The 23,659-nt window shown below is 37.9% G+C and overlaps 1 protein-coding gene across 4 annotated transcripts in view; it reads left to right on the forward strand.

The window, feature by feature from the left end:
- CPEB4 (cytoplasmic polyadenylation element binding protein 4) overlaps positions 1-23,659 on the forward strand; it is a 72,265-nt gene that overhangs the window by 15,923 nt on the left and 32,683 nt on the right. For all 4 annotated transcript variants that reach the window (XM_002710388.5, XM_008255397.4, XM_008255398.4 and 1 more), the window contains exon 2: positions 8,433-8,514. In XM_002710388.5, the coding sequence (XP_002710434.1) occupies positions 8,433-8,514 (82 nt within the window). The remainder of the gene's footprint in view (positions 1-8,432; positions 8,515-23,659) is intronic.

A 23,659-nucleotide genomic window follows, 5' to 3' on the forward strand; every position in this document is an offset into this window, starting at 1 on the left:
TATTGACATACATAATGAATTTTTCCTTTGATAAGAGATTTTACAGATGTTTAACAAATGAGAGATACTATGATATCCTACTTATTAAAATCTAAGATCATACTGTTGAGACACAATTCTATTAAGGCAAATCAGTAGGGACCAATATATAGTTTTATGATGGCTATGACTTGATAAATAGAATGCTAAGGAATGAGTAATTAGCATATCCTTTGTTTAACTGTTTGTTTTGAATAGAAGTACCTTATCAGACATCTGACCAACAGTTTTGCGAGAGAAGAAACATATCATTAGTAAATACCTGAAAAGCAGGTATTGTTAGATAAAATGCTTAAGATACAGATACATATACAGGTACTTCAAAGAGTTCATGGAAAGTAGACTTAAAAGGTGATTTTATATTTATTTGAAAGGCAGAGAAAGAGAGCCGGGTTGGTTCACTCCCTAAACACCTGCAGCACTTGGAGCTGGGCCATCCTGAAGCCAGGATCCAGGAACTCCATCAGGTCTGCCATGGTGGATGGCAGGAGACCATCATCTGTTGCTTCCCAAATGGTTTAGCAGGAAGCTGAATCTGAAGCACAAAGTAGCCAGCACTTGAACCAGGCACTCCGTATGGGATGTAGGCATCCCAAATGGTGGCTTAACCTGCTGTGCCACAATGGCCACCCTGCAAAAAGTTTTGAAATCTGTGCATACAAAGAATCTTCAAAGCATTTGTGGAAAATGCTTATTTTGAAAAAAGTATACATGGATTTTGAATTTTTTGCACTGAATATGCTTATCTTTTAATTTCATTTTTTCACAAACTTCTTGAAGTACCTTTGTAGATGCCAAAGGCAACATTTTATTCTGGAAATGTAAGCACCAGATTTATATTTTGTTTGTTCTTAATAGTGATTCACTTACCTCTCTGGGCTTTTTCTGAAGGAGCAGCTCTATATTATTGAAATTGAACTTGTGACCTTTTCCCAAGGTATGCACCTTAGAAATTGAAAGAAAGTTTTGTTTCAGGTTTTAAGAATGAGGTCTTCTTCATAAGGAAACCCTAAAGTGGTTCCTCCAGAACATTTAAAGCTGGACTGCCTCACAGCTGCTCAACCAGGATATAAGTTACAAATCACATCCTGAAGAACCTACTGAAGTTACTCTTTTGAGTGGAATTGCTTAATTCATTGGTTCTCAAAGTGTGGTCCCCGACATCACTCACAAACTTATCAGAAATGTGAATTCTTAGGTAATATCTAGACCTACTGAATGGAAAAATCTAGATAGACATGGTAATCTGTATTTTAACAAGCCTCCAGGAATTTCTGATATACTCTCAAAAAGTGTAAAAGCCCATCTAGATTTTTAAAGAGAAATTGCCATGAATAATAATTTTGGCTTGTTGCGTAATTACAATTTAGTAGATCTTCCTGATAGTAATAGACAAACAGGTTCATTTATTTTTTGTGGCTACTTCTGGCAAGTCATGAAAGGTCTTGTCATCAGTTAGTTGCTGATGTAGGTCTTCCTATTTTGCTATGGCAGACAGGATTATCTATGTGTATTTTACAAAGATGAGTCCTGTTCTTTGAAATATTTATTTTGTTTTTCAGAAAGCTATTTTTATTTTATTAACTTTGATCTTTCATAGTGATATTATATAGCTTTTCCTTTAGAAATTGTCTTGTGAAGTAGAGATGATAGAAACAAACTGTTATATACAACTCAGTAAATTAAATGTAAAATATATTAATAAAAATTAATTAAAATATAAAATTACAAAATAAAGAGATCTAAATATTGTAATGAAGTTTGCTTTGCTGAACCTTAGAAATAATTGATACATTTTGCCGGCGCCGCGGCTCACTAGGCTAATCCTCCGCCTAGCGGTGCCGGCACACCGGGTTCTAGTCCCGGTCGGGGCGCCGGATTCTGTCCCGGTTGCCCCTCTTCCAGGCCAGCCCTCTGCTGTGGCCAGGGAGTGCAGTGGAGGATGGCCCAGGTGCTTGGGCCCTGCACCCCATGGGAGACCAGGAGAAGCACCTGGCTCCTGGCTCCTGCCATCGGATCAGCGCGGTGCGCTGGCCACAGCGCGCCGGCCACAGCGGCCATTGGAGGGTGAACCAACGGCAAAGGAAGACCTTTCTCTCTGTCTCTCTCTCTCACTGTCCACTCTGCCTGTCAAAAAAAAAAAAAAGAAATAATTGATACATTTTGATTTCTATTAATGATTATAAAACATTCAGGAGGCTTGGGGTTCAAATTCAAGCTCCTCAACTTGCCTGACATTTATAAAGTTATTTAATCAATCTAAACTTCAATTTCTTCATCTGTGAAATTAGATAATATAGCTAATTCTATATTTTGTGAGGAATAAGTAAGATTACGCATGTCACACATAAAGATTGCAAGCTGATAATACTGTTATTGCTATTATTACCATTTCTTCTGTGGTAAGCCATAGATAACCTAGAGGTATGTTTTTGATAGGTCTCTAATTCGAAAGCCACATGGGTCATCCCAATGGGGAGAAGGAAGATAAGGCTTCTCATTCTCTAATGATTTATTACATCTGTGGTATCATCCTCTACTACCCTTTATATTTTGTTTGTTCTTTCATTCATTTATTAAATAATAGTTGTGCCTACTGTTTGCCAGGCATTAGTCATCACATTCGTGTCCCCAGAGCCCTTAAAACGGAGTGCAAAGACCATTTTAACTGCCAAGACCTTTACCTTACCCAAGGAAACATCACCTGCTTTGGAGTGAGACTTGGGCTTGAATCTTTGCTATGTTGCTAAACTATACAGTAAATTTGCCTACGCAACATAAACTGGACAGATTTTTCTAGGCCTTGGTTTTTATTTTTATTGAGATTTATTTATGCATGTTTATTTAGAAAGATAAAAAGGGAGAGAGAGAGAGAGAGGTCTTTCATCTGCTGGCTTATTCCCCAAATGTCAGCAGGGTCAGGCCATAGCCAGAAGCCAGGAATCCATCCTAGTCTCCTATATGGGTCTCAGGCACCCGGGTACTTAGAGTATCTTTCTGCTGCCTTCCAGGCACATTAGCAGGAAAAAGAATTTTAAGCAGAGCAGCCATAACATGAACCAGCACTCTGATGGATGTGACATCCCAAATGGGAGCTTAACCCACAGTGTCACCATGCCAGCAGCAAATGGTGAACTTGGATGAGAATGGTGGTGAACTTTGGATGAGAATAGTTATTCTCATCCATATTTTTGGTTTCTGCCATAATTGTCATCATAATTGTAATTTATAAACTGTGAATCTTGGAAGAGCACACACATCTTAGGATATCAGAATGCTAGAATACAAACATGTTGGAAATAGGAAAGGAACATTAGTGAGCCAATCAAACCCTTTCATCTCATAGATCAGGAGTGAGTTTTAGAGGCTACAAGTGCCCAAGTTCACATAATATGCCAGGCAGAGTTGAGGCTTCCTAGTGTTAGATAATGCTGATTCCATTGATTGATGCAGTGTTCATATTTTCATTATGAGATTACATTCAGTCAAGAAGAGCTGTTATTTAACAAGATTTCTAGGAAATAGATCCTAGAAAAGATAGATCCTAGAAAATATGCCAGCGGTTATTTTTTGTTATCAGTCTCAGCGTGGGGAGAATTATGAAGAACTTTGCTGAATTCTAGTACCACATTCATAAACTTACAAGTAAAAAGGAGGCTTCAGGGATGGCATCCCATATGAGGGCTTGTTTGAGTCCTAACTGCCACACTTCCATTCCAGCTTCCTGATAATGCACCTGGGAAAGCAAAAGAAGATGTCCCAAATGCTTGGACCCTGTCGTCCATGTGGGAGACTAGGATAGAGACTAGGCAAAGTCCAGCTCTAGTTGTTGTGGTCATTTGGAGAGTGACCTAGCAGTTAAAAGATTTCTCTCTCTTCCTGTCTCTCCTCTCTGTAACTTTGTCTTTCAGATAAATAATTATTTTTTTTAAAGAAGCTTCTTTCTGGAAACAGCTTCTATAAAACAAGCCAAACAAAAACAGTATATTGTATTCTTTACCAGCTGTTCTCTTCCATGCCCTTCATTCAGTGATTGGCAAAATGCAAATTTTAGAAATCTACAAGATTGTTTACTACTTTAGTTGCATGCAAAAGAATAATAAACTGAGATTTTCTCAACTCCCTTTAGCTATTTTTGCAAAAGAAAACATTCAGTGTTACACAGGGAAAGAAGAAATATGAAAAATGAATCTTAAGGAAGTAGAAGAAATATTTTAAATGTTTAAAAGTTACTCAGAAGAATTCATCCCTTTGTTTTAGGAAACATGTGCTGTCTGCTTGCCAGGATTCGTGTGAAGCATTATGATAGAGAAATGTCGCAGTGCTTCTCAGCATGTTTCACGCCATGGCACATGTAGACAATGGTAGTAATAGATACCTTCTACTAGGGATCTCTTGCAGCCTCAGGTCCTTCTGGGGAGTCCTGTAGATGCTTGTGAGGTAGACACGCTGGAACGTGTGATACAAGGCATGATTACTGCCTTTGAAAAGCTCACTATCAGAGATTATAACCAAGTGAATAGACATTGAGAGTTATAGCCTCCAAAACTGGTTTTTATTGGAGATAAAAATAGTGCATGATGAGTTTCATGGATTACTGAAGAGACAAATCCATTGACTACAGAAAAAGATAGTGTAACTTTGTATTGTCTTCTAAATCTAAGTTATACCTTGAATCTACCTTACTTCCAGGAGAACATGCGGTAAAAGCTTTGATTTAGTTCGGTGTTTGGCATAGTCTCTCCCTTTTGTGAGTACTAACCTGTAGAGATTCTGATTCTGGCCATGTGTCCTTTGCCTCTCTCTAGACTGCATTGAGGAGTTGAAGATGATGAGGAAATAGCCAGGAGGAAAGGTTGGGGAGCATGTTCTGGAGCGAGTCATGCCAGTTTAGAGCAGAGCAGCATGTTAAGGCGATGATCCCCATCCCACGGTTGCCCTTAGACTCTTCAGGTTGCACAGATAAAATATGTGTATTATAAAATGATTCATTCCCTGAACATTGCTTATTGTCTCTGCTGGGCTGGGGTCCAGAGAAGTGGTCCCTCTGTCAGGGAAGCTCAGTTATCATATGTGTGATAACAAGTGTTACAGAAGCACAGAGGAGAAATTCCAGTTGATCAGAAAGTGCTCTTGAGTGAAGGACATCTCTTATCAGCTGGAGTTTCTAGAAGTTAGCTAGGAAGGTGGAAAAGTGAGGCCCCCGCAAAATAAAAGGAAAATGATAAAATTAGGTTAATTTTTTTTAGGTCAAAACTTTGATTTAAAAAGGACTATAAGAGAAAATATAACAGAAGATTATGGAATCCTCCTGTATTCATTTGGAAGCCTTTTTTCCTTCAGTACTCTTGCAGTGGTCTTTGTGTATACATTTTTATTTATTTATTTATTTTTTATTTTTTTTTGACAGGCAGAGTGGACAGTGAGAGAGAGAGAGAGACAGAGAGAAAGGTCTTCCTTTTTGCTTTTGGTTCGCCCTCCAATGGCCGCCGCGGCCGGCACATCGCGCTGTTCCGAAGCCAGGAGCCAGGTGCTTTTCCTGGTTTCCCATGCGGGTGCAGGGCCCAAGGACTTGGGCCATCCTCCACTGCACTCCCGGGCCATAGCAGAGAGCTGGCCTGGAAGAGGGGCAACCGGGACAGAATCCGGCGCCCCGACCGGGACTAGAACCCAGTGTGCCGGCGCCGCAAGGCGGAGGATTAGCCTATTGAGCCATGGCGCCAGCCTGTATATACATTTTTAAAAATATTTATTTATTTATGGGGTCGGTGCTGTGGTGCAGCAGGTTAACGCCCTGGCCTGAAGTGCCAGTATCCCATATAGGTGCCGGTTTGAGACCCGGCGGCTCCACTTCCAATCCAGCTCTCTGCTATGGCCTGGGAAAGCAGTAGAAGATGGCCCAAGTGCTTGGGCCCCTGCACCCATGTGGGAGACCCTGAAGAAGCTCCTGGCTCATGGCTTTGGATCAGCACAGTTCCTGCCGTTGCAGCCAGTTGGGGAGTGAACCATCGGATGGAAGACCTCTCTTTCTCTCTCTGCCTCTTCTCTCTTATTTACTTGAGATGTAGAGTTACAGACAGGGAGGGAGGGACAGAGAGAAAGATCTTCCATCCGTTGATTCACTCCCCAAATGGCCACAATGTCCCCAGCTTTCCCAATCCAAAGCCATGAGCCAGGAGCTTCTTAGGGTCTCCCACGTGGGTGCAGGGGCCCAAGCACTTGGGCCATCTTCTGCTTTACCAGGCCATAGCAGAGAGCTGGATCAGAAGAGGAGAGCCAGGACTAGAACCGGTGCACATATGGATGCTGGTGCTAGAAATAGAGGCTTAGCCCACTATGCCACAGTGCCAGACCCCCCTACATTTATTCTTAAGGTATGTCAGTGGCAAGTATTGTTGGTTCCTCTCAGTTTATAAAGTTTCCCCATCTCCTCCTCTTTTCAAACTAAATTTTAATTTTAGTTATCTCTAGTACCCTTTATTCCCAAGAATGCCAGAGCAGGTGGAACTCTTTGTATTTTAGGATCCCTCACCCACTTTTGAAATGCGCTTGTTCAAGCCAGGGTTTTAGACCAGGCGAGTACTCCATACCCTGACTTTCCCTTAATTTTTTTTTTTTTTAATTTATTTGACAGATAGAGTTAGACAGTGAGAGAGACAGAGAGAAAGGTCTTCCTTCCGTTGGTTCACCCCTCAAATGGCCGCTGTGGACAGAGCCCTTAATTTTAATGTCAGCAAAACCTTGCCTGACTGCAAGTTGAGATAATAAGTATGAAGATATGGTTGGTTGGTTTTCATCAAGATTGTAACTCTGATCCAGAGTCCAAAATTTTATCCTTTATTCATCAGAGGTAATGACTGGGTTGTCTGGGGACCCTAGTTGTTGCATTGGGGTGTGGGGAAGGACAGAAGTACTTGCATACTGCTCTATTACTGTCTCCTCAGAGAAGACGTCCTCACAGTTATGAGAACAGTTCTTGCAATTTATTATTCAATATTTATTTTTATATTAGGGAAGGAGAGCTTCTACCAAAATAATTTTTTGAGGAGGGGAAGGCAAGGAAATTTTGTCTCCTTTCTATATGGAATGTTAGTTATAAGAATAAATATGGGGCTGGTGCTGTGGCACAGGAGGTTAATCCTCCGCCTGCAGTGCCAGCATCCCATGTGGGCGCCAGTTTGTTTCCTGGTTGCTCCTCTTAACTCTAGCTCTCTACTGTGGCCTGGGAAAGCAGTGGAAGATGGCCCAGGCACTTGGTTCCCTGGACCCATGTGGGAGACCTGGAGAAGCTCTTGGCTTCAGATTGGTGCAGCTCCAGTCGTTGCGGCCAGCTGGGGAGTGAAGTAGTGGATTGAAGACCTCACTCTGTCTCTCCCTCTTGCTGTCTGTCTGTAACTCTACCTCTCAAATAAATAAAATCTTAAAAAAAAAATCCTTGGGGAAGGCAGATTGCTAACATTAGTACATCCTGGGTAAGATGTAAGTGGACCACTCAATCATATTGAATTTTTTTTCCTTAAGATTTATTTATTTGAAAGTCAGAGTTAGAGAAAGAGAGGCAGAGAGAGAGGGAGTCTTCTAACTGCTGGTTCACTCCCCAAATGGCTGCAACGGCCAGAGTTGGACCAAACTGAAGCGAGGAGCTAGGAATTTCTTCTGGGTCTCCCACATGGGTACAGGGGCCCAAGGACTTCAGCCATCTGCTTTCCCATGCCATGGCAGAGAGCTGGATCAGAAGTGGAACAGCTGGGACTCGAACTGGCACCCACGTGGCATGTCAGCACTGCAGGCTGCAGCTTTACCTGCTACAACACAGTATACCCCCCAAAATTATTATTATTATTATTTTAGAATAAGGGTATTGTTTATCTTCTCTTTATTTTTCTAATTATTTATTTTGGAATACTTTGGTATTTAGTGATCTTACAGACATTTGATGAGTATTTTCAAGACTTGGTTTATGAGAAAATATAGCTTTTTAAAACAGCACATATAGGTACCAATTTAGTAGATAATTATCTGGAGCAAGTTTGGAACGCTTTGCCATGTTATTGTAGTCTTAAGTGGTGGAGAAAATTAAGAATTAAATATTAATCTTCTTAGTATGGAAATTAGTTTTAGTGGTTTTTGGTTTATGAATAAAAGTGTTACTTTTGTTGAAATTATTGTTCAAAATCAAAGGGCTCTTTGCTGATTCCTGTGTACTTCATTTTTGTGTTTTTTGTTATTTTATAAGTATTAATAATAATATTTAGTAATAATGTACCTTATACACAGAGGGATTAAAATTGCTATTTTTATTTTATGATCTATGTCCCATGAAATGCAACTTCCTATCTTCTTTTATATCTGAATATCATTTTAAAAAGTATTTTGTGGCTGTTTGTTTACAGGATCGCCCCAGGACATTTGACATGCACTCACTGGAGAGTTCACTCATTGATATAATGAGAGCTGAAAATGATTCCATTAAAGGTAAGTTTAGAAATGTTTTATTTTAGTAAATGGCTAAATGTGTATTATCTACTTAATCTGAAGAACAATATGGCAATTATGAGAAAACTATCATAAAATAAAATATTTTTCTTCATAAAAGTAAAAGTTTATTAGAAAGATTTATTTATTTTAAAGATTTATTAATTTGAAAGGCAAAATTACAGAGAAAGAGGAAGAAACAGAAAGAGAAGGAAAGAGAGCATCCATCTGCTGGTTCACTTCCCATATTGCCACAACAGCTGGAGCTGGGGCAGGCCGAAGCCAGGAGCCTCCCGTGTAGGTAGCCATCTGCAGGGAGCTGTATCGTAAGTGGCTTGAGCATATTAAATGAACCTGGTGTGTTTTCCTTCAGAGAGCAATAAAAAATTCAGATATGAGGGCCTGATCCTAAAATGTATGATTATAGTTATTTCATTTTTTTTTCCTTTTATGCCAAGATCATGATCTTTGAATCATTAGAGTCTATCACCATCAACATGTAGTTTTGCGCAGGGGAATACTTTATTTCTTGTCAAACTCTCTTATTTAGACATTTTGGGAATACTATGCTTGATTTTACTGTGGCTGTATTGTGAGATTTTGTTTAAAGGTGATAGCAAAATTTGAATACCTTAAAAAAAAAAAACACTGTCCTTTTACAATAAATATCTAAAAACCTGCCAGTCCATTTTGAAAATAAATAAATACCTAAAAAAAAAAAAAAAAAAAAAAAAAAAAAAGAAAATAAATAAATACCTCTTCCAGTGCTCTGCCTCCTTAGAAAATAGAAAATTGTCATTACCTGCATCATACTTGTAGAGAACAGTATACTTCTCAGAAAAAAATACAAAAATTCAATTAAAGTGAATAGTTTAAGAGTAGTTTTAAAAAGAATCTTCCATATGGAGGCAGAATTTACATTTGGTTTCATTTTAAAAATAATTTTGTAAAACATTATAAATGACCTCATTTATTTATCTTTAATTTGCAGTTCCCCCTAAATAACGCAGTTGTGTGTTTAAATAATGACGCCTAAAATTGAAGTAAGAGCTGCAAGTCAAATGTATTGGTGTGGCTACATTATTAATTTTTTTAAAAAGCCAGAAAACTGAATTTGTATTTTGCATTTGGGGAAAAAAAAATCTCTCTTGATGTATTCGGGTTTACAATTTTATTTTTGCCATCAACAAAGTGCTTAATATGCCTAGGAACTTTCAAATATAGTTTTTGAATTTCTTTATGAATGTGTTGTTGATTGCAGTTGGTTTGGTGGAAACTTTCTTTTTTTAAAACAAATATTCAAAAGGAGTACTGAACCTTTATTTGATAGCTTTTTATATTAGGGTTTTAAAAATTTGCTTTTCTAAGAATTTTAAAGCTGCTGCCATTTTCTGCATGTGCAGGATCTTCGCTCTTTGGAGAGGAAAAGGGTCCTCCCTATGCCTTATCTCAGTGTTCTTTTCTGGTCAGCTGGCAAGTCTGTATGTTATTTTTATCCATGCAGTTTTGTATTGCCTACTCCATAACCAATGCCTGTGACTGTCCACAGAAGCTCTTCCCCAGAGACTGATTTCATTTTCTTTACTGCACACCCAGTGTCCTAAGAGCCTGAGCTTCAGACCTATTTTGAAATTTGATCTCCCAGCTGGCAGCTTGTACATTTCTACATATTATTGGGCTTATCAAGAATTTCCTTACCTGGACAGGAAAATATTTTACTACGCAGATGCCCAGATGATTATTTGGGGAATATTGTATCTCACTGCTATTCTGCTTTTTTCTCACCTGTGATACTGGTACATCCTATTTTAAATGGAGCAGCATGAACTAGATTAAATCACATTCAAGTACATCTGTTTTCAGTCTTCTGAAAGCTTGGGTAAAACACCATGAAAGAAACATTCATGAGGCACTGTTAAATTCAGTGTATGGTAGCAGAGACTGCTGAAAATTCAGGAGCCTTTTTTCCCCCTGTGTATGCAGGGAATTAACAGATTTGGGTATATACCAAGAAGTAGTAGTTCGTGGAATGGAAACAGAGGAAGGCAGCACTGGAATGGGACAAAAAAAATAGTACTTGAAGATGAACAGGTTTCAGGCAGAATATCAGACAATTATACAAAATTCGCTATTTCATGATAGTGGTTGAGTATTTTAAATCTGATGTGAAAACACTTCAAAATACAGTTTGTTTCATTTTACTAGAAAGCCAAAATGAGATAAGAACAAAGGCAATCTATAATTGTCAAAAAATTATACTTGTTCTTCAGGTACTAATTTACTAAATTACGAGTCAGAACAGCATCATACTTTTCCTTTGAATATTGTGAAAATGAAGTCTTTTTCTCCTCATACTGTTTTACAATATCTTGCTTTCAATTTTTGGAAAGGAGGACTCAACATATCTACCACAATTCCTTTGAATTTCAGGCATTTGCAATACTTTGTTTGAAAGTAAGCAGCAATGATTGCATTCAGAAAGGCAAGTTGTTTAACTTGCCAGTCTTTTACATATCTCCATGGTGCCCAGGAAACCTATTGCATATGTAGAGATAAGTAGGGGGAGCGTATTATACAGTTAACTACATTACTGCCTCTCTTGCTTCATGTGTTCATTTAATCAGGATTTATTTTAAAGGCTGTAGATCTATTCCCAAAGTGCTGTGTATTTAAATCCTGACTGCCAAAGGCAATGTGACCTTGCATTTTAAAACATTTTTAATATTTTTTTTACACATTCAATTTAGAGCCCTTTTCTATTTTTTATTCTTATAAATTTGAAACAAAGACTTAAATGAGTGGGCAAGTGATGATTCCATCTGTGCTTCGTTGCTAAGCAGAAGAATTTATAATGTTCTCTTTAGAAGAAAATCATAAAATGCAGATGAAAGTTTAGTACACAAAACTTGATTCATTAATTTCATTTGAAATTTTTTATATCACTAGAAGAATGATTGTTAGAATACATATTTAAATTCTTTGCAATAGGTAGAGAAAGAATTTAGAACTACTTAAAAAAATAATATAAATAACCAGGAAACTAAGATTTTTGTGGTACACAAACTCTTAATATTCCAGCATTTTAAATTACAGTCACTTAATTCTGTATTTTAGAATACAGATGTTGTATGCTGGTAAAGATGTGTTAGAACAGATATTTATGTGGATCCTGACTTTATGTAGACTAAGATAGCTCTAGAAACTTGTTTTGCAAGTTGCTGAATATAAGACTAAATTTTGACACTCATTTATTATTTTTTTTTTTAAGGCAGAGTGACAGAGAAAGAGGGGGAGAGAGAGACAGAGAGAAGGAGAGTCTACTAGTTCACTCTCCCAGTTCTGGCAAAAGCACAGGCTGAAGCCAGGAGGCAGGAGTGGCAAGGACTGATGTTGAGCCATCATTCACTGTCTTCCTAGGTACATTAGCAGGAAGCTGGATGGGAAGTGGAGTAGTGAGGCACTTTGACAGGGAATTTAAGTATACCAAGTGGTAGATTCACCTGCTATATCATAACGCCTTTCCCAGTTTTGTCATTTATTTATTTCATGTCATACATTATAATTTTGAGAGAATTGGGAACAGATAAAATGTTAAAGAAACCCCTGCTAAAACAGTTTAATATTAGAAATAGAAATGATTTCTTTCACATAGGAATAATGTAGGAGAGTATAATTTCTTAAGGTATTCAACCTTTTTCCTATTTAAATCAGTAGTTGTGCTTGTGACAGTTTGAGAGATTACTTTATACCTTCCCCCCTTTATCCCCCAACATTTTAAAGAGATGAACGTTTTCCTTTAAGGGACATTTAATGAGACATGATGCAAAGTACCACAATGAAGAAATGGATAATGCCAACTAACTAATTTTACTTGGATTCTCAATCAGATTTCTCCTTCCCAAAGACATTACTAGTGTGTAGTATCAAATGTCTTGGGTCGATTTGGAGAATCTTTAACTGTTAGATGTCTCTAGGCTTAAAAAGCAGCTGCCCTGCATGCCTGACTAGAGCTTTCCTGACCTTGGCTGGTTTTTTTTATACTCTGTTTGGGATGATACTGAGTAATTAAAGCAAGGTAGCAGGTTAGTGGTTGATGTCTCCTGAGAGTAGAAAATTGTATCACTAGGGGCCAGCTCTGTGGTGTAGTAGGCCAAGTCTCTGCCTGCAGCACTGGCATCCCATAGGGGCACTGGTTCGATTCATTGCTGCTCCTCTCCTGATCCAGCTCCCTGCTAATGGCCTGGGAAAGCAGTGGAGGATGGCCCAAGTGCTTGGGTCCTAGCACTCATGTGGGAGCTCCAGAAGAAGCCTCTGGCTTTGATCTGGCCCAGCCCTGGCCATTGTGGCCATTTGGGGAGTAAACCAGCAGATGGACGACCTCTCTGTCTCTAACTCTGCCTTTCAAATAAAATAAATAAATCTTTTTTAAAAAATTGCATTTCTTCTAGAAGCCTCATGAGTAATGGAGTAAGATACAAGGAAGAAGAGTACAATTTAAACTTGTCTGTAGTCAACTTTGTGTGTGGCTGTGTAGAACTGGATGGAATGTATCTCTTCCCTTTCTGCACTCTCACTTTCTTGACTGCAGAGACAGAACATCTTGAACAGTCTTTTTCTTGCCTTGGCTTAGTTGTGCCAGAGGATGGGTCCTGGGCTTCTGTGTTGGGGTAACTTCTGTTGACATGAAGAGGGCAAGGTTGTATGGTATGGTTTTCTTTTGATAGTATTGATGTAGTGACATAGAACCTATTAATTTTGAGCAATTGACTGTTTTCTGGTTTACTTTTAATCCAGATTTAATGGATTGCTCATGGCCCCTTTTAGGCAGAATTTATAAAGTTACGGATTTTGAACAGCAGGACTATACCTCGTTCAGATTTGGGGGGTGCAGCTTTTGTCTTTCTTTTTTCTTTTCTTTTTTTTTTTTTTTAAGGGGAGGAAGGAAAGGGGAAATGCCTGGGAGAGGGAAAAAAACAAAAAAACAAAAAAACAGAAAACCTGATGTGAGTGAGCACTGAGAGGCTCACAAGATTGGTTTGAGGTCTTTCTCACACTGGCCTCTGGACCGAAACCAACTCAGTTCATACTGAAAGCAGCTTGTGTGTTGGCCAGATCCTCATCTGTCATATTTACTTACATACACATACTGGTAAACCAAAAGCAGTGATCCTTTGCTCTGTATCCTCTATGCAATTATGATACAATGTTTGACCTTTGTTTTTATTTGTTCTGATAACCGTGTACGTAGTTGTCACAAAGGGAGAATTTGGCTATGTCATCCATGATGTGGTCCGCAGTTACTTAGGCAGTCCCTTGTGTTAATCCTCAGCACTGAGCCTGGGCACTCCTATTTGGGATCCGTGAAAATTGAACAGGCATCTTGAAACATTGAGGCTCTGATTTTACCTGGGTGAGCAGGGAGAGTAAGGGAGGGCAGGGGGAAAGTAAAAGTAAGCTTTTTATCGTATTAGAAGGATGAAGATTCTAAACCTTTCTTCATACTAAGGCCTCTCATAGTGTTTGGCTGTTGTGACTTAAGTTTGTTAGACACGCATTCAAAGTTAGAGATTGGTAAAGGAATAAACTAGATGTGGTAAACGCAGACAGATCAATAAACAAGCAATAATCAGGTAAAATTAACAAGAGCTTTTCTTTAAGGTTCTATCTTGACATCCTAAATATTATATATTAATAAGTATAGGTTTTACCATGTGATCAGACAAAAAGTTATATTCTCCATTCTGATATGAAATCTGAATGACTTTAAGTAGTAAGGTTTGTATACCTTGTCAGCAATTTTTCAATGATAAGTATTTGGGATTGCTTTACTTTATAAAAGAAAAGAGAGTTCCAAACATCTGTAGAGAATCCAGGTTATTCATTTTCCTGTCCAAATTAATATAAACATTTGTATACTTTTTGATAGTGTCACTATTTTTTTGTTTTTTTTTTTCTTCCAAAAATTTCTGTAAAACTGTATAGAGAGCTTTTACTGTCTCATTCTCTGACAGCTACTAAAACAACTCTATCTGCTTAAAGAAAATCCTTTGTTTATGTATAAATGTCTTAAGACCTTGCTTGATCCTATTATGTAATCCTGGACTGTATTACTTGATGACTTTGGGGGAGAGGAAAACAATGCCACCTGATTCATAATTGTCATAAAAAATATCTGAGTTTTCTTTGCACTCAAGTTTAACAACAGGAAGGAGGGAACAGTTCACAATTGTGCCACAAAATTATTACTTCCTGATAAGCTTGGATCTTCTACCTGAATATTGTGTGCAGTTGATCGGTTTATCAGCTGTCTGTGCCTGATTTGTGAATTTCTTTTTTCACCCACATGTTGCCACATCTTGACTAACAAAGCAGAGAGAAATCTTAGTGAATCTGTTGCTATTTAGCAGTACAATTTGTAAAAGCTATATATTTTTAACTAAATTGAAGCTGGTCACTACATTTTGAATAAAATGTTGAGATGGCCAGGGTACTGTTGGACTTCATTATTTTTGTCTAATTGACTGATTCTGAATTCAGTGCTATACCAGTGTACTCAGTTATAAAAGCAAGGCTTTGTTTTATTCCAGGCATTACCAGGTAACCAGTCAATTAAGAACATTAATGGAACTCTGAAGGGAAAGCAATTTTACATCTCTTTGGAATCCAGTTGGGCAGATGCCAGTCACTATACTTTGGGGAAAGAGAAGAAGGAATCAACCAATTAGGGGACCCTTTTTAGTGCTTGAGGAACCAACAGTAAAGTTCAAATCTTAATTCTGGAGAGCAGCTGTGATTAATTGAAGTATAAAGAATCTAAAACAGAAAATCTAACTTGTACTAGCTGTAGTAAATGTCTGGCATTTGTTGACTAGAGATATTTAAATCAGCCATTTGATATCTTCATTCTAATAATCATAAGTTGTTAGCACATAGCAGACTTTCCCCATATTAAAAAATAGAAAGGAAAATATTTGGAATAATTTAGGATCATGTTCAGTCCTGGCTCTGCTATTAGCAGTTATGTGGTTTTAGGCTGGTCACTTCTTGTGAGATCTCTTGTTTTCTCACCTATAAACAAGAGAGTAGAACTTTATGATCTTTAAATTACTACTAGAAATTATTTATAGTCTTAAATTACAAAATTGAAAGTTTTATGGTTTAATGACTGAAAGCACATGAATATGTTATGTATCTGAGTCTGGCAGTATTTAATATTGAGTAGCTTGTAGAAGGCATATAACCAGAAATCAGACATATTTAGTCAGTTGAGTGAAGGCTTTGCTTGTGAATTGCAGTTTTTTTGTGTGTGAGAGGCCTAAAAATACTGTATTTATGAAACAGTTGTTTAAACTTAACCTTGTTAAATGTTTCTGTTCATCAGTTGTAGACCAAGGAGGCTGTGGACCTCTTAGTGATCAAACATTCCAGTTATGTATGCATGATTATCTATGATTATCTTCCAAAAGCATGTGCATGCTGATGCAATGCAATTAAAATACATTTTAAGGTGCTGTTGAGTTCATAGGGTTTTTTGGTTATCGTTTTGCTTATAATATTTCCTGGGTTATGAGTTGAGGGTGGGAGTCTTTAATTGTTATCCTGGAGTAAAGCCTCTGTGACACATTTTGATCAAGTCTTATTTATTTTTATTTGAAAGGCAGAGAGAGGGAGAGACACATAGAAAGAGAGAGATTCCATCTGCTGGTGTACTCCCCAAGTGCCCACAATGGCCAGGGCTGGACCAGGCTGAAGCCAAGAGCCAGGAGCTTTATCCTGGCCTCCCACATGGGTGCAGGGGCACAAGTATTTGGGCCATCTTCCACTGCTTTCCCAGGTGCATTAGTGGGGTGCTGGATTGAAAGTGGAGTAGCCAGGACACTAACCAGTTCCTAAATGGGATACAGGTGGTGGCTTAACTCTGTACCACAATGCTGGCCCCTCAAACTAGATCTTAATAGATAAAAACTTAGGGAACACTGTTCTGGAGAGCTTCTCTAATTGATCTTGTTTATACTCTGCTTTGAGAATGTTCCTTCTTCTTAAAAATAAAATGATGTGAAAAGGAATTTAATAGAGGAAATGGTGATGAGGAGGACAGAAGTGAGAAGGTCACTTCCCTATTGTAGGTGGTCATCTCCACCAAATAGCATCGTGGAGCATCATATCTGACATCTAAAGACATCTTTTTGCTCTTTCAGGTAGGGCTAAGAGTATGGGCTGTGGAGGGTACATCCTGTACGATGCTAGGCACAGCAGGAGCTGTGTGACAAGAGGGGTGCGCCTGGCATTGTATAGCATGACAGTTCTTGTCAGGAGGGAAGACAGGTACTACTAAAGCCTAAAGCCACAAGACAAGATTTGTAAGTAGCTTACATGTTAGCTTCTGTTTATATTCCTGCTCCACAACATATGAGCAACATATCCCATGTACCTAGTAGATTGAAGGACTCTTTTAATGCTGGACTGTGATTTCATTTTTGAGGTAGACCCGGATATTCTGTATATAAAGTAGTGTTAACAAGTTTCAAGTGAAAAGGCTGTTAGTTCTCACAGGTTTCTATGATTTTTTTTAGTTAGTGCCTGTTTTGATAATGATCTCTAACCTAAATCCTTGCATTCACCTTTTATCTCTAACTTTTATATTCTTATAATAACCTCCTGTGAGTTTAGTGATCTCCATATTATATTTGAAAAAGTTGAAGTTTAGAGAGATGTAATAGCTTCTGTAAAGTCACACAAGTTAATAGTACCCAGAGGATCAAGATAGGAACACCTAGCCTCTGGCTCTGGTTCAATGGCTTAGGTATTTATTGTGCGACCTCTTAAGAGGGAAACAGAAGGAAACTTAAGTAAGTTTTATCTGACAAAGGGTAGTTACTGACTTTTTAAAATTTCAGTTTAAGAGCCTGGATACCAAAGTTTAAATCTGTATTTTAGCATCATCTTCTGTGAAAAATCTGTATCTTATACTTGCTGTTTTCATATTGAAGATTACTTTATTGAATGTGGAGATAAGAATCACTGAGGGAACCTTTCCAAGCTGCCTTGTTCTCTTCATTGATAGTGTTTGACAAGGGCTGTCATGGGATTTAAGCATGTCTTTTCCCCAAGTGATTCAAATGCGGTGTTCTCCCTTTCCAGCCCACCTTCATTCTGCCTTTGATAAAGTATGTGTGAAGTCCAAAGCCATTCGTATAACAGATAGACCTCAAGCATCTACTACACACCAGGAACTAAAAACAAAGTCTGTTAGTCTCATGGAGCCTTTTTATCGTTTAGTTGTGTAGGCCAGTAAATAAGAGGATGACTGTAAATCCTTGAGTATCCCTAGGAGAAATAGGGACTGGACCTTCTGAAAAGTTAAAAAAAGGAGGATTTCTTAAATCAGATATGAAATCCAGTACATTCTTCAGTAAGGTTCAAAAAGGTCATCAGAATTTATATTAGATAGGTTGTTAGCTTTGATGACAGGTCTGTATGCAGAAAGCTGCCCAGTGACTTTGCTAATCGCTTTTTGGGTTTTGGGTTTCAGTAACCAATTTTAAAGACAGTGGTTCATCAGTGTGTGTTTTATCAGAGTAGTATTTATAAAATAATGATTATAAATAAGGAAATCATGCTCAATTTCTCTTAGCTTCTGTGGTTAGAGAAAAATCTATTTAGACTTTTTATTCTTATCTCTCTAAAGTTCACAATCATTTACAGCTACCTAGTTTGGGTCCCTGTATATAGGATATACCTAGTTTGGGTATATCCTAAGTGTATCTTGATTTTTTTTTTTTTATGTTCATGTCACTATGGAGAGACATTCCTCAAAAATCACATTTACCTTGGGGACAGTTCTATACTTGTTTATGTTTATTTATTTATCTAAAAATGTGCCTGTGGTTATGACACATGTTTCTCTTAAGCTTTTTACAAAGTAAGAGTATTTTAATTTGCTGCCTTAGCCCTTTTTTTTAAATTACTTTTAAAGCTTTCTAGTATTGTTGGTCTATTTTTCTACTTTTCTTTCCGTTATATCACCCACTTTTTTTCTTTTTCTTTTCTTTTCTTTTTTTTTTTTTTTTTTTTTAAGCTGGCTCAGGCTGATCTAGTTTGGATAAAAACTGCCTAGTTTTTTAGAGCTTAAAAAAATCATCATTAATCACGGGTATCATAACATCCTCTTAAGGCAAGTTATCTTGTTGCTCTGTCCTCTAAATGTAGCATCCAGAGTCAGAAGGCTTCTGGCAGGGATAAAAATAGCCTTCCTGCTCACTGGTTTGTTGTTAGCTTTACTGGCAGTAGGAAATCTTTTGAATTCCTTAATTGGGTCAGCTCCTTTTTAGTTTCTCTCTAGACATTCCCTTGTGCCTGAATTTCTTAGATGCTTTTAGATTCTGCAATTATGCACCTGCCCTGAGTTATAATCAAAGCAATCCCTCCTTGACATGAAACTTTCCCGAAATGTAGTAACATATACCATGGACTTACCTTGTAGGGAAATTTACAATTTTATTGCCACTATTACAGTCTGTTTTTCAGCTCTCCTATCACAACAACAAAAAATCAAACTTGAGTTTTGGGTGCAAAAGGAAGACCGTTTGTGATTTTATTAAAAGGAAAAAAATTAAGTTGAATTTTTAGAGCTTTTTTTTCATTTCCTGAAATCCTTCTACTAGCCAGTCTGGCTATGAGAAAAGTAAGGAATTAAGTTATTTTCTTTTCTCTGTCAGAGAAGGATCCCTGTTTGTAACCAAGGATACTAGCAAACTTATACTCTGAAAGCAAAAATCCTCCCAGATTGCCACTCCCTTCTTTGACATTCCAGTTTGAGACTTACTGGCCAAAAGAAATCTCTCTTTCCTTCTCTCACAAGTGAAGAATTGTTTGTTATATCTGGCTTATAGTTAGGAAGGGGGAAGGGACTAATATTAATTAAGCACCTTACTTCATATAGAGTTCTTTTACACACACACACACATATAATCCTTTAGTCCTTTTCTTGACATTCATTATCTCAAGAATGTCTAACAACAGCTTTGTGAAGTATATGAAGATAGCTCTGTTTTTCTGAGGTTCCGTAAAGCTAAATAACTTGACCCAGGTCACAAAATAAAATTGGTTTGACTCTCCCTTTTTCATTGCATTTCCCAGGGCAGAGAGACCACTGTTGCTGGCTTAGCTAATGAATTAATGAATGAAATTGTTATTGAACTTTCTCTGCCCCAGGCTCTGGGATGCAAGACCCATAATCTGTCCTCAAAGATCTTGTTGCCTTAGAGGAAGAGATAGCTCAAAATAGGTAACTTAAGTGCAGCATAATGGCTATAAAGGGTGCTGTATGGAGCATACAAGGTTATCTGAATGAGAGAGAGGGTGGCTTGGGACAGGAAAGATTTCATACAATATATAAGGCCTAGAGGGGAGCACTTGGACCAAAAAGTGGCATCTTGTGTGGTGAGACATTTGGGAGCAGAGAGGAGGACATTCAGAGGCCAGCAGTAAGGGGCCAGTAGTTCTGAATGACTGGAGTGCATAGTATGGAAAGGGAGATGGCAATGTGAAGGGATAGAAGAGGACATGGATTTAAGGATTTTTATAAACCCTGGCTTTTAAACTGAAAGCCAAATCTCTCCCAGAGAGGGATTGTGTTTAGCTTACATTCTGTTGAATGAATTTTAAATGGTGCTGGAAGGGAGCACGTAAACTCTCCAGTTGATAATAGTTCTGGCCAGCTTCTTCATGAATTTGGCCTGGAAATGTCTTTATTAGAAGTTGATTGATGTATAGGTAGGTCAGGAGAATAGAATAAGGTAACTGATTTTGATTTGGGGAGTTATTTTTAGATTACTAGGTTGATTTAATAATTGTCTATAAAATTATAGAATATGTTGAATAAATTTTATTAGTTTATATTGACATGTGTTCTGCATTTGTATAAGTAAAGTATAGAGTTGGCATACAGACCCTTTGAACTTATTTCACATTTCTTGAGCCTTGCTGTGCATTGTCCAAGGGTCACCTCAGTGCCATCTTGCTGCAAGTAACAGTGTTGATTGGTAAGAATAGAAGATGTACAGGTGGAGTACCTCCTTTAAAAGTTTATGACAGTATAGCTGTTATTTACTCAGACACAAATGAAATAAAATCAGCAGAAGCAAATATGGGGTTATCTTTGATTAAACAGCTAGTGTATGTATGTGTGTATATACATACATGTGTTCAACAGTTTTTAAAGGTTTTCACAGAAGATTCCCTCCCACCCCACCTCCATGCCCCATTTCCTTTAGTGTAGGTAAGTTTTTACAGTGTGAGTCAATAAAAAACCCAGTTAACTTAGAATTTCATTGTGTGTGTCACTTTATAGGACTACATGACTTTGTTCTGGACAAAAAAAATGGTAATTCCCTATTATTGTTCCTTGGCCTATACCATGCCAACAACAATGCTAGTATGTCTGAAAAAGAGAAGGTCATAGCAGGAAATCTAATAGTACTGTAAAACATTTGATATTTCATTGTGTTTGTGTTTGAAATGACAGCATTTTTTCTATCATTTCCTGATGAATCAGCAGCAGCAATAACTAGGTTATTCTTTGAAAAGTAACTTTTACTTCATCTAGTTATGAAAGTAATTACTACTGATATGACTATTTTCTTCTAGTCTTTGCTCCTTTCATGGTTTTGACCAGGTTGGTTTAGTTAGAGGCTTAAAAGAATATGATATAGAACATACTGTTCTTTTGAGTACCTCCTCCCCTACACCTAATCTTAAATCATTCTGTTTGGTAAATATTGGTTCTGTCCAGCTCACAAATGCTCAACATATAATTGGCCTAGTTAGTGTTTGGATGTTTTCTAGGCTGTAGAATTTGGTAGTATGTTTCCCCAGAGTAACACTGTATCAGTTGCCTATATTTGGCTAAGTTGAGTCATGTCACCAAATATAGCCTATGCCTTCTGCATGATGTATGCCAGACTCCTGGCTCAGAATGCCACAGCTGGCCTCTAGAGACAACTACTTTTCCTGTTATAAAATCTCTTAAAATTAGGGCTGCTGATAAGGCAGTATTTTGGTTTTTATATTTCTAACAATCAGTACTAAGAGCCTTTAAAGATTGAATTTTACCCACCAAATAGATTGCTTTGTCCAAATCCTAATACTCTCCTCCCTTGAGGAATTCAAAAAGCCAGATCTGCGTTATGTTTATATATGGATAAGTTATCAAAAAATGAGCCAAACAAAATGATAGGCACTGAGTTATATTCACATTCAGATATATCAGTTATTTTTATTTTACTATACTTTATTCATTTGTGAAATGCTGCTGTTTTAACTGAAGTAGAATGAACTTATTGAATGCTCATCTGGTGCCCAAGCAGGAAAATCAAGATGCCTAGGTTCAAAAACTAAAACAAAAACAAACCCCTAGTTCCTAAACGCTGTTTATGTGTGTGTATGTGTGTGTGTGTGGGGGTGGGGGAGCCTTTTATGTAAGATATATGTGAATTGATTGGATTTGCTGTGTAGCTAGAAATAAAATTTAATTTAAAAAGAGGCTTCATTTTTTGGAAAGGTGTTCTGGTGGAAGACAAACCTTAAAATTTTTTTTTTTTTTTTTTTTTTTTTTTGGACAGGCAGAGTGGATAGTGAGAGAGACAGAGAGAAAGGTCTTCCTTTGCCGTTGGTTCACCCTCCAATGGCCGCCACGGCTGGCGCACCGCGCTGATCTGAAGGCAGGAGCCAAGTGCTTCTCCTGGTCTCCCATGGGGTACAGGGCCCAAGCACCTGGGCCATCCTCCACTGCACTCCCTGGCCGCAGCAGAGAGCTGGCCTGGAAGAGGGGCAACCGGGACAGAATCCGGCGCCCCGACCGGGACTAGAATCCGGTGTGCCAGCACCGCTAGGTGGAGGATTAGCCTATTGAGCCGCGGCGCCGGCAAACCTTAAATTTTTTTAACAAAACCCTCCAGAAAACTATGTCCACATAAAAATCTGCAAAATGATGTTTATGGCAGTCTTATCATAACTGTCAAAATTTGGAAACAGTCAAGATGCTCCTCACTAGGTTAATGGATAAATAAACTGTGGTCCATCCAGACAAACGGAGTATTCTTAAGCATTAAAAACAAGTGAGCTATCAGGCCACAAAAAGAAATGGAGAAAATGTAAATGCACATTACTGAATGAAAGAAGTCAATCAAAAAAGGCTGCTTATGCTTGCAACTATATGACATTCTTTAAAAGACAAACATATGGAGACAATAAAAAGATTAGGGGTTGGTCTGGGGGTAGGGAGGGAAGAATAGGTGGAGCATAGAGAATATTTAGGGTAGTGGAACTAGAACTTCTCTGTATGATACTTTAATAGTGGCTATAGTTATATGTCCATAAATACTTATCCAGATCTGTAGAATTTACAGTATCAATTGATGAAGTGATACTGTAAATGATGTAAGTGATAATGGTGTGTCAGTGTAAGTTTTAACAAATGAACCACTCTGGTTAGGGATGTTGATAATGGGGAAATTATTCATGTGTGAGTGCAAGAGTAATATGGGCCATTTCTATATCTTTCTCTTGATTCTGTTGTGATCCTAAAACTCTAAAAAAGTGAGTCTTTATAAATACTACACACAAAAATACTCATTGGGAACATGAAATGAGGGCCACTGCCTCAGCTGTGGCAGGTGATTGTCAGAAGCCAGCCATGGAATAGGAAAATGCAGAAATGTCCGTGTAAGTTGGCATTCATGGAGTGGAAAAGACATTAGAACAGAAATAAAAGAGGGGAGTGCAAGGAGAGAGAAAGGCTTGTAGAAGACTTTAAACTCTTGTGGCATTTAGAATGGGAGCTTTTGGGAGATTTCCAGCAAGGTTATCAAATATCACTGTTTTATTTTAAAATTGAAGCAGAAAAAAATTACTCACTAACAAAGTGTCACAAATGTATTTGCCACTCAGAGACCCAAATTGATTTCAGCCTGACATGTATCTTAACACAAGGTCAGGTCAAAAAATTAAAAACAAGTATCACTTCATTGTTCAGTGACTCTTCAGTGTCATATTGTATCTTAGCTGAAGGGTAAAATTACTGTATTCAGAAAGGTAGGAAGTAGAAAAGTGTCCAAGGTTACCTGCCTTGGGGGCTATCTTCAGG

This window comes from Oryctolagus cuniculus, chromosome 6, assembly GCF_964237555.1.
Source record: "Oryctolagus cuniculus chromosome 6, mOryCun1.1, whole genome shotgun sequence".
Lineage (NCBI taxonomy): Eukaryota > Metazoa > Chordata > Mammalia > Lagomorpha > Leporidae > Oryctolagus > Oryctolagus cuniculus.